Source organism: Capra hircus, chromosome 15 (genome assembly GCF_001704415.2).
Source record: "Capra hircus breed San Clemente chromosome 15, ASM170441v1, whole genome shotgun sequence".
In the NCBI taxonomy this organism is placed as follows: Eukaryota; Metazoa; Chordata; class Mammalia; order Artiodactyla; family Bovidae; genus Capra; species Capra hircus.
In genome coordinates this window covers 73,661,957-73,673,372 of record NC_030822.1, presented here as the reverse complement: position 1 = coordinate 73,673,372, position 11,416 = coordinate 73,661,957, and the positions used below count along the sequence as shown (strand labels likewise).

General features: G+C 36.1%; 1 protein-coding gene across 1 annotated transcript in view; it reads right to left on the bottom strand.

The window, feature by feature from the left end:
• LOC102176145 (contactin-5) overlaps positions 2,143-11,416 on the bottom strand; it is an 87,702-nt gene continuing 78,428 nt past the window's right edge. The window contains exons 7-8 of the mRNA XM_018059878.1: positions 9,975-10,143; positions 2,143-2,741 (exon numbers count right to left, since the gene is read on the bottom strand). Coding sequence (XP_017915367.1) covers positions 2,641-2,741; positions 9,975-10,143 — 270 coding nt within the window. The 3' untranslated portion in view covers positions 2,143-2,640. The remainder of the gene's footprint in view (positions 2,742-9,974; positions 10,144-11,416) is intronic.

Sequence of the window (11,416 nt, the reverse complement as noted above, 5' to 3'; positions counted from 1 at the left end):
AGCTGACAGGAGAGAAGATAAAAGTCAATAAAAAGAGAATTATTTATTAAAAAGATCTAATGTTACAAGAACAGTACACAGAACTATTATCTGACTGTGCCTTCCACATGGTATATACCATTATATATAGTATATATACAGACTGTATACAATATATTTAATGGTTTGACATGGGGTCCACAGTACCTTCATTTGGGTATGCAAAACATTCAGTTTCATGAAAATTTTAATAATGGGGAGTTTTTTTTCTTCATAGTTCAACTGACATTATACAAAAATACAGTCTCTTTAGTGATTTAAGACTGCGTGGTTACTATTCCATCCAAGAAAAAGCTCACTGACCATAATGTACTTTGATAAGGAATGATGTTCTGCTTTCTACAAAGTAACAGTAGGTAATACATAAGTATGTAAACATTTAAAACCTGTGTTTTAATAGCTTCATGATCCAAAATACATATTCTGTGAATATTGAGTGAAACCATTCCATATCACTGATTCTTATAATACCTCAGACATTCTACATTTAAGTATTCTGTCAGCTATACACCATATATCAGCTAGTCAGAAATATTGGTTAGGTTGTATTTTCCATTCACTGACATTATATATCACTGGGCTTTGTTTTATAACTCAGTTCTTAAAGTCCACTGTCTCATTTGAAGCACCACAGAAAATGAAGAAAATGATTTGATTTATCAAATATGAAGTAAAAGTTATTGCCCATTCTTTAATATTTTTGCTGCGTTTTTCAGATGTGCAATCTGCTTCTGAAAGCTATATCATACTTGAGAGAGCTCATATTTGCCTGCTAAACAATTAGCATTTTCTATATATGCAAAGACCAGTCTCTCCTACTTCAAATGAGGTGCTCAAGGAAGGTCACTTGGTTGTCATTTTTCATAGGCTTGGATACCTACCAACTGTGGTAATATACTACAATAATCTATTAACCAGAAGAGTCTTATTAATCACTTCTTGTTTGTTTAGGGGTGTCTTGGACATAGTTCCCCTCAAAGAGAGTGAGTAAGCAACACAAACAGTGGTCCTGTATCTCTGAAACCAGTCTCTGAGGATGTTCAGAACAGAAACTCTAATCTTTCTTCTGATTCTATAAAGATTAACCTCTAAAGCTAGCAATTTGAGCTCAATACTGCTTCATTTTGCTTGCTATTAAACGTGTGAGAATTAACAGGTTTAGAATTTGCAAAGAAAAAGAAAGGAATCAACCTTTTGTTATCATATTAACAACACCTGTAAAGTGGTAGTTTCTCCAGGCTATTCTTTTGGCATATGACTTTGCAATAACTATCCTTTCAGGCAGCTTCTTGGGTCTAATGTGAACTCTGGCTGTTCTCATATTTGTTAGAATGTCTGTAAGAAATTATCACATGTAAAACTTTCGCCTCGCTTTCCAACAACCTACCAAAGATCACTTATGTTCAAGTTGATTCTCAAATAGTAAACGGGTATTACCTCTCAAGCAGAAGAAATAGCAGAGCCCCTGTACTGAGGTTATGTTTTCACACACAGCTTAATTTTTTAAAAATCCATTTATCCAAGAGGTTCTCTATTTTAATAGTCAGTAAGATTTTATTAATGGCATGTAATGCATGGAATTGTTTTAAAAAATCAACATTTGTTATGCTTCACCATTTTAATCCATAGATGATCTGTATGTAAAGCTACTTGCAGAATAAAGTTTCATTATCCTTAAAGTTATTTGCAGTTAGAAGAAAACCTTGGGCCTAATTCAACACCTTTTTTGGAAATAGGTGGGGAAATGGGAAAGCTCTGTCTTTTATTCATTTTCAAATTAGCACCCTTGGCTGCATGTCAGTATCTGCAGCCTTTAGTGATCATCTATACATGTGTATATAGTGACTTTAAATTATCTTTTGTTATTAAAAATAAACATTTATTATATTTTCAGCTAGATAACATAGTACTTGATGAAAACAATAGCACTTCAGTTCATTTGGACTCACTTTCTATTTACCTTACACTAATATAAATGGCTTACTCCCTACCTTAATAACTGGCTCTAGGGATGCATATAGAATAGCATTTGACAAATATTGCTATTTCATAATGCAATCATACAACATTTTTGTGGGAAAATTTTTGTGTACTATCCTAAAATTGACCACACAATTGAAACATTTTTTCATATCTCCTACTGGCTTGTCGATTGGTATAGTCAGATGAAGGAAAAATTAAAAACAGTAGACTTGGAGTATTAAGTGAATTTTTCATTCTGTTTTGTATTTGTGTTTGAAACTGATCTGCTAGAGACCACTTACTTAACAAATGGATGGCACACACTCAGGGTCATCAGATATAAAATCAAATTCCAACATACTAAAAAAGTAAAGAATACATTTGACAGAAATTACTTTTATTTACAAAAATTCATTACATACAATCTGCATATTTTTATTGGACCAAGAACTGTCCTCTCCATTTACAAAACCCAAAACAAAATAAACCTGATGGATAAGTAACATTCCCCTCAATCTCCTGTAAGTGCACCACATTTTTAACGCTCATCTCAAGGTCCTGAGTTTCCAGTTACATTGCTACTCTATTCACTGTAGTTATCAAGCTAAAGCAAAGAAAATCAAATTAAGTCTGAAGTTTTCACCAAGGGGTTGAAGGAATCATCAATGCCAAAAGCAACATTACTGATGAAGACATGGAGAGAGTTCGGAGGGCTGACTGAGCACTAGTGATTTTCCCACCTGTGAAAAGGAGAAGCATTAAATGGACAGAATTATTTTGGCTTTGCCTGAGCTAGGATAAACTCATTTTTTAGGTATGTTAAGACAAATGAATGCAATATCAATCCTGTTTCTGATGAGAGTGTTCCTTGTGTTTAGGAAACAAGAGGTTGTCTGGGGTTCTCAAAAGATATACTGAGGGCAGAAGTATATATCGAATAGTGTCTTTAAAAGGCTGTGTCACCTTGAACAAATATATATAATCAAATATATATATAAAATCAATCAAATATATCTAAAACAAATATATCTAAGTGTGACTTTCAACAATGAGAAACTGATGGAAAACATCCCAAATTCCAGGTACGAGAATAAAATAATTTCTATAGTGCAAAATTCAGGAAATGGAATAAAAATAATTAGCAAAAGTTTGTGGCAACTAGAATTCATAATTCAATGAAGTAAAATTTTAAATTTAATCATAAAATATTTAATTTACATATGGATCTTTAATTGATTTTACAATGAGCAGGTTTAAGTTCTGGATTTGTTTGAATGGAGATTCTCACACCAAACTCAGCAAAGAAGAACTATCTTTCATTACTCTTGCCAGGGCTTCCCAGGTGGTGCTACTGAGAAAGAACCCGCCTGCCAATTCAGGAGACATAAGAGATGCTGGTTTGATCCCTGGGTTGGAAAGATCCCTTGGAGGAGGAAATGACAACCTCTTCCAGTATTCTTGCCTGGAGACTGTAATGGACAAAGGAGACTGGCAGTCTACAGTACATAGGGTTGCAAAGATTCAAACATGACTTTCATCTTGACACAAAAGCATTGTATGTAGTTAATGTATTGGGGTGGCTGCTTGATTAAACTCACTAATTTGGAAGGATTTTTGTGAAGTAGTTTTGATGGCACCATAAATTCACAAACCAAGTATCATTCTTAGATTTTTGGTTATTCAAGCCAGAAGCCTTGGAATATATCATCATCATGATTGATTTCTAGTGAATGGTTACTATATGCCAAGTACTGTACTAAGCCCTTTATATAGACTATCTTATTTGATCTTCACAACATTCCTATGCAGTATGTGCTATTGTTTATCCCAGTGTTGCTGATGATACTGGGGCTTTAAAAGATCATAGAACTTATTTAAAGTCATTGAATTAGGGATTAGGGGAAAGATATGCTTTCATGTGTTATCTCTATTAAAACAATGATTGGTCTTAATTAAAAACATAATGATAGATTAATAATAAAATGTACCAACCAATTTTTGGAATCATCCTTGTGTCAGCTATCCTCTCTGGCCAGATTAAGTGTAACAGAATTCTAGGTGTGATTTTTCTTACAAGATTGACTCTCAGTTTATTTTCCAGACATATTTAAGAACTGAAGAAACCTTTGTTTTGTAAACCACACATATATACACCCAAAGCAGCAAATCTTCTTTGCTTTGAAAATTTTTACAGCTAAGGAACTAATAAAATCTATTATTCAACATATTGGAGAATGTTACATATATTTCAACTTGTACAAAATGGGGTCATTGTGAAGTGCATGGCCACATGTGAGCTATAAGAAAAGTTTGATGGCAAAGCCTCACTGGAGTGTGCATGCATAATAAATAAAAACTATGAAAGCATTCTTTCTATTTATATGAGAGTGGCTGCATGCTTGTTAAATCAACTTACTTGACACTTGTACAAAAAAACCTCCTTACTTTCAGAATGTTAAGTAGGGTCTATATCTCAAATTCTATATAGAATCCATGAAAGAAAACCATGCTATTTCAGCATAGCAAAACACAAGCAAAAACAAACAAACAAACAAACAAACAACAACAAGAACAATAACACTGAATCAATTTCTAGTCTCAGATATGAAACTAACTATTTCCCTTGAGCAGGTCATTTAGCTTCTTAGGCTTTTGGGTTTGAGAAAAGAGAAAAGAATGAAACCTATTGTTGCTCCTGTTTTATGGGTCTAATACCAGGAGACTGAACATTATTAAAGATCAGGAAATGGGTTGACTGGATGAAGTATTATCAACTGAAACATAAAAGTTGACAATTTCACTTGAGAATGATTGCTCGATAAATAATGCCCATGTGCTGTGCTGTGCTTTGAAAATCAGTCATGTCTGTTTGAGACCCCACGGACTGTAGCCTGTCAGGCTTCTCTGTCCATGGGATTCTCCAGGCAAGAATATTGGAGTGGGGTGCCATGTCTTTCTAAAAGGTATCTTCCTGACCCAGGGATTGAATCCAGGTCTCCTGCATTACAGGCAGAACCTAGGTCTGCTGCATTGTGCGTGGATTCCTTACATCTGAGTCACCACAGAAGCCCAAATAATAATGCTCATAATTACCCATTAATTAAATGTACATTAAACATTTTTTATTTAAGGCTTTAATAAAAATTGCCTAATATTTTTTCAATGAGAGATTTATGTCTTCAATGTAATCTTTTGCATTTTCTTTTCACAAACTCAATGAAATGATTACTTTCTTCAGAATTTGTAAAATCTCCCTACTTTTAATCAGTTTTTCTCTTGTTGATATAACAATGGTGGCAGTGGGTGTGAATTCCAGTTCTTCCTCTTAGTATTAATAATAGTCTTAATTATAGTATGATCTTAGGCAAATTACTTAAATTTTCTCCATAAAACAAAAAATGCCACCTACCTCATAGATTGTTAGGAAAATTAAATAAGTTGTTAAGCATTTATGATTGTGTCAGACTTACAGCAAGGGCTCTATAACTTTTCTATAAAAGTTAGAAATTATTAATATTGCTGATAATAATAATGATGTTCAAATAAATTCTAGCAATCTAGTATACAGCATCATGATTGCAATTAATGAAATGTAATATATATTTGAAGGTTGCTAGAACTAAGATCATGGCATCTGATCCCATCACTTCATGGGAAATAGATGGGGAAACAGTGGAAACAGTGTCAGACTTTATTTTGGGGGGGCTCCAAAATCACTGCAGATGGTGATTGCAGCCATGAAATTAAAAGACGCTTACTCCTTGGAAGAAAAGTTATGACCAATCTAAACAGCATATTCAAAAGCAGAGACATTACTTTGCCAACAAAGGTCTGTCTAGTCAAGGCTATGGTTTTTCCAGTAGTCATGTATGGATGTGAGAGTTGGACTGTGAAGAAAGCCGAACACTGGAGAATTGATGCTTTTGAACTATGGTGTTGGAGAAGACTCTTGAGAGTCCCTTGGACTGCAAAGACATTCAATCAGTCCATTCTAAAGGAGATCAGTCCTGGGTGTTCTTCAGAAGGAATGATGCTAAAGCTGAAACTCCAGTACTTTGGCCACCTCATGCGAAGAGCTGACTCATTGGAAAAGACTCTGATGCTGGGAGGGATTGGGAGCAGGAGGAGAAGGGGATGACAGAGGATGAGATGGCTGGATGGCATCACCGACTCAGTGGACGTCAGTCTGAGTGAACTTCGGGAGTTGGTGATGGACAGGGAGGCCTGGAGTGCTGCAATTCATGGGGTCTCAAAGAGTCAGACACTACTGAGTAACTGAACTGAAGAATGTAAATTCAAAATGTTTTCACCACAAGAAAGAATTAGCTATATTTTTTGATATATTTGTGTACAGATGTATAATATATAAGTGTATCATATCCACTCTTATACACCTTAAATTTGCACAATGTTATATTTCAGTTATATTTCAAAATAAAGCTGGAAAAAGAAGAAATGCAATGAAATTTATATTTTGAAATCAATAAACCTAATAGTATTTTAATTTTTTTTATTTTTTATTTTTTTTAAATTTTAAAATCTTTAATTCTTACATGCGTTCCCAAACAAATTTCTTTTTAAAATTCCCTGCCCCTCACTGTCCATTATCTAATGATAAAAGCAGTCACTGCAATAGAGAAATAGATATATTAAGCTAGAGCGATAGTGAAAGGCAAAGGAGAAAGGGAAATATAATCCAACTGAATGCAGAGTTCCAGAGACTAGCAAGGAGAGATAAGAAAGCCTTTTTAAAAGAACAATCCAAAGAAATAGAGGAAAACGATAGAATGGGAAAGACTAGAGACTAATTTTCTCTTCAAGAAAATTAGAAATACCAAGGGAACATTTCATGCAAAAATGGGCACAATAAGGGACAGAAATGTTAAGGACATAATGGAAGCAGAAATGATTAAGAAGAGTTGGCAGGAAGGCACAGAAAGTGAAAGTGAAAAGTAAAAGTGAAGTCGCTCAGTCGTGTCCGACTCTTTGCGAGCCCATGGGCTGTAGCCTACCAGGCTCTGCTGTCAATGGGATTTTCCAGGCAACAGTCCTGGAGTGGATTGCCATTTCCTTCTCCAGGGGATCTTCCCAATCCAGGGATTGAACCTGGGTCTCCGACATTGTAGACAGACGCTTTACCATCTGAGCCACCAGTGAAGACCAGAAGAACTATACCAAAAAGGTCTTAATGACCCTGATGACCACAAAGCTGTGGTCACTCACCTAGAGCAAGACATCCTGGAGTGTGACGGCAAGTGGACCTTAGGAAGCACCACTATGAACAAAGCTAGTGGAGATGATGGAATTCCAGCTGAACTATTTCAAATCCTAAAAGGTGATGCTGACATACACTCAATATGTCAGGAAATTTGGAAAACTCAGCAGTGGTCACAGGACTGTAAAAGGTCAGTTTTCATTCCAATCCCAAAGAAGGGCAATGCCAAGAAATGTTCATACTACCATGCAGTTGCATTTATTTCACATGCTAGCAAGGTATTGTTCAAAATCCTTCAAGCTAGGTCTACAGTATATGAACCAAGAACTTCTAGATGTAGAAGCTGGATTAAGAACAGGCAGAGGAACAAAAGATCAAATTGCCAATATCCGCTGGATCATAGAAAAAGTGAGAGAATTCCAGAGAAACATCTACTTTTGTTTCATTGACTACACCAAAGCCTTTGATTGTGTGGATCACAACAAACTGTGGAAAATTCTTAAAGAGATGGAATACCAGACCATCTTACCTGCCTTCTGATAAATGTGTATGTGAGTCAAGAAGCAACAGTTAGAACTGGGCATACACACCGAGGAAACCAGAATTGAAAGAGACACATGTACCCCAATGTTCATCGCAGCACTGTTTAGAATAGCCAGGACATGGAAGCAACCTAGATGTCCATCAGCAGATGAATGGATAAGAAAGCTGTGGTACATATACACAATGGAGTATTACTCAGCCGTTAAAAAGAATTCATTTGAATCAGTTCTTATGAGATGGATGAAACTGGAGCCGATTATACAGAGTGAAGTAAGCCAGAAAGAGAAACACCAATACAGTATACTAGCACATATATATGGAATTTAGAAAGATGGCAATGACGACCCTGTATGCAAGACAGGAAAAAAGACACAGATGTGTATAGTGGACTTTTGGACTCAGAGGGAGAGGGAGAGGGTGGGATGATTTGGGAGAATGGCATTCTAACATGTATACTATCATGTAAGAATTGAATCGCCAGTCTATGACGCAGGATACAGCATGCTTGGGGCTGGTGCATGGGGATGACCCACAGAGATGTTATGGGGAGGGAGGTGGGAGGGGGGTTCATGTTTGGGAACGCATGTAAGAATTAAAGATTTTAAAATTAAAAAAAAAACAACTAAAAAAAAAAGAACTGGACATGGGACAATGGACTGGTTCAATATTGGGAAAGGGTACATCAATGCTATACATTGTAACCTTGCTTATTTAACTTATATGCAGAATATATCATGTGAAATGCCCTGATGGATGAAGCAGAAGCTGGAATCAAGATTGCTGGGAGAAATATCAACAGTCTCGTATATGAAGATGATACCACTGTAATGGCAGAAAATGAAGAGGAACTAAAGAGCCTCTTGAACAAGATGAAAGGGGATAGTGAAAAAGCTGGCTTAAAACTTAACATTCAAAACACTAAGATCATGGTATCTGGTCCCGTCACTTCATGGGAAATGGATGGGAAAACAATGGAAACAATGACAGACTTTATTTTCTTGGGCTCCAAAATCACTTCAGATGGTGACTGCATCCATGAAAGATGTATGGCAAAACCAATACAATATTGTAAAGTAACTATCCTTCAATTAAAATAAATAAATTTAAATTAAAAAAATCAAATAAAAGATGCTTGCGCTTTGGAAGAAAAGCTCTGACAAACCTAGACAGTACCTGAGAAATCAAAGACATCACTTTCCCAACAAAGGTCCATCTAGTCAAAGCTATGATTTTTCCAGTAGGCATGTATGGATATGAGTATTGAACCATAAAAAAGGCTGAATGTCAAAGAATTTATGCATTTGAACTGTGGTGCTGAAGAAGACTCTTGGGAGTCCCTTGGACAGCAAAGAGATCCAACCAGTCAACTCTAGAAAAGAAATCAACCATTAACATTCATTGGAAGGACTGATGCTGACGCTCCAATACTTTGGCCACCTGAGGCAAAGTGTCAGCTCATTGGGAAAAAAAACCCTGATGCTGGGAAAGGTTGAAGGCAAGAGGAGAAGGGAATGACAGTGGATGAGATGACTGGATGGCACCACCGACTCAATAGATATGAGTTTGAGTAAACTTCGGGAGATGGACAGGGAAGGACAGGGGTGCCTGGCATACTGCAGTACATGGGGTTGCAGAGTCGGACATGACTTTACAACTGAACAAGAGCAAAACCGGTTTAAAAGCAGTATTGCAAAGCCCACATGGCCAGCAGTGTACTTCTTGTAGTCAGTGAAGACTGGGGATTTTCTCAGATAAGATATTTTAATGAGACTGTTAACTCCTTCTTAGATGTGTGGAAATTTCACAGTTGTGGGTGGGCCACCATGGTTTGTATTAATCAGAAGATCATATAGTATTCTGGCTTCCTGGGTGGTTCGGTAGTAACGAATCTGCTTGCCATTGCAGCAGATGCAGGAGACTTCGGTTTGATCCTTGGGTTGGGAAGATGCCTTGGAGAAGGAAAGGGCAACCAAGTCTACTATTCTTGCCTGAAAAATCCCATGGACAGAGGAGCCTGGCAGGCTACCGTCCATGGGGTGGCAAAGAGTTGGACACAAATGAGCAGTGGAGCATACTTGCATATAACAATCAGAGGATAAGAGTAGAGAACCTTCAAAGTCTCTGAACCATGTAATCCATCACGTTAATTTTGATGAGGTTTACATGATGTTAATGTTAGTGGTTATCAAATTAAGCCTACTGTATCAAAACTTACCTGAATATGATGGGACCCTGATTTGGGAGCTAGCGGTTCCATCCCCTCCTTCACCATATGCTCGCACTTCAATGATATAGATTCCAGCATCGGGGAGTGGGACTACTGCTTGAGGTTTCTGCGTTTCAATAACTTGACTGTTGCTGTGACCCTCTTGCCTATAAAAAACCTGGAAATGATGATAGATTTTTAATAGTCAATCAAGGATTTGATAGTCAATCAAGGATTCCAAATATCACATTCTGTCTTCTGTATATCACATTCTGAGCTAAGTAGAGGGAGCTTACAGCTTAGGCAGATATGCAAGCCAATGTAATGTATATGTTATATGCAGCAATGGAAGTGTATGCAAGGGGCTATGGGAATGCAGAAGAGAGTTTAATCCCCTCTGGTGGTTTAGGGAAGGCTCCTAAGCAACTAAACCAACCTAAGAGAAGGTGGTGCTGAGCTAAGTATTAAAAAAAAAAAAAAAGAAAAGATAAGTAGAGCTCACAAGTTGGAGAAGAAGAGCAGAAAAATTTTACAGAGATAAGAGAAAATGAAAAAACAATCTAAGTAATAAGAAAGCAATAGTATTAGAAGACAGTTGAGAATAGTGAGAAACTGAAGCTAGAGAAGTAGGCAGCAAGGGGGCAGATCATTGAAAATGTTTTATTCCTGGCTAATGAAGTGAATAGTATACTGAGGAAGAACTCAAAATTGTTATCTTCAAATCATCTGAAAGGAGTAATCAGAAAATTTGTTAAATATATCAATAATAAAACCTTAACAATGTAGAAGATGGCTGAAAAGTTAAAAACATAAGAGTATTTTTAATTTTACCTTTGCATTTACTTTTTGATGAATTGGCATTTGGATATATTAGATAGCCAAGTTAAGGCCTTTTTCTTTTTTAAAAAATATTTACATAATTTATTTGGCTGCTCTCACTCTTAGTTGTGGCATGTGGGATCTAGTTTTTGTAAAGGAATTGAACTTAGGTCCCCTGCAGTGGGACCATAAAGTCTTAGCCACTGTATAACAGGTAAGTCTCAAGTTAGGGCTTTTTTGACATTTGTTCATGGTACTAGAATTAAACATATATTTATGGTAAACAGAGTTTTAGAACTACAGATTAGGACACAGAATTAGCTTGTGTATATAGGTCAGTAAACTAAGTTTGTAGAGATTACACAATTTATACAAGATTATATGTTCAGTTGTGAAAGTTATTGCATTAGAAGATTAGTAATCTGATGATCAGTTCAGAGGTGTTTCACTGTATCATACTGTTTCTATTCATTTGCCACCCAGTAAACTTATTTGTGTGTGCATAATAGTCAAGTAGCAGCAATGAAGATTTTAAATGAATTTTTATTCAGTTTCATTGTTTTTGTGGTTTTTCATAATTGTTAGTATAATGATTTCTTTGTGTAATGAAGAGAACAATGATTTTGTAGTCA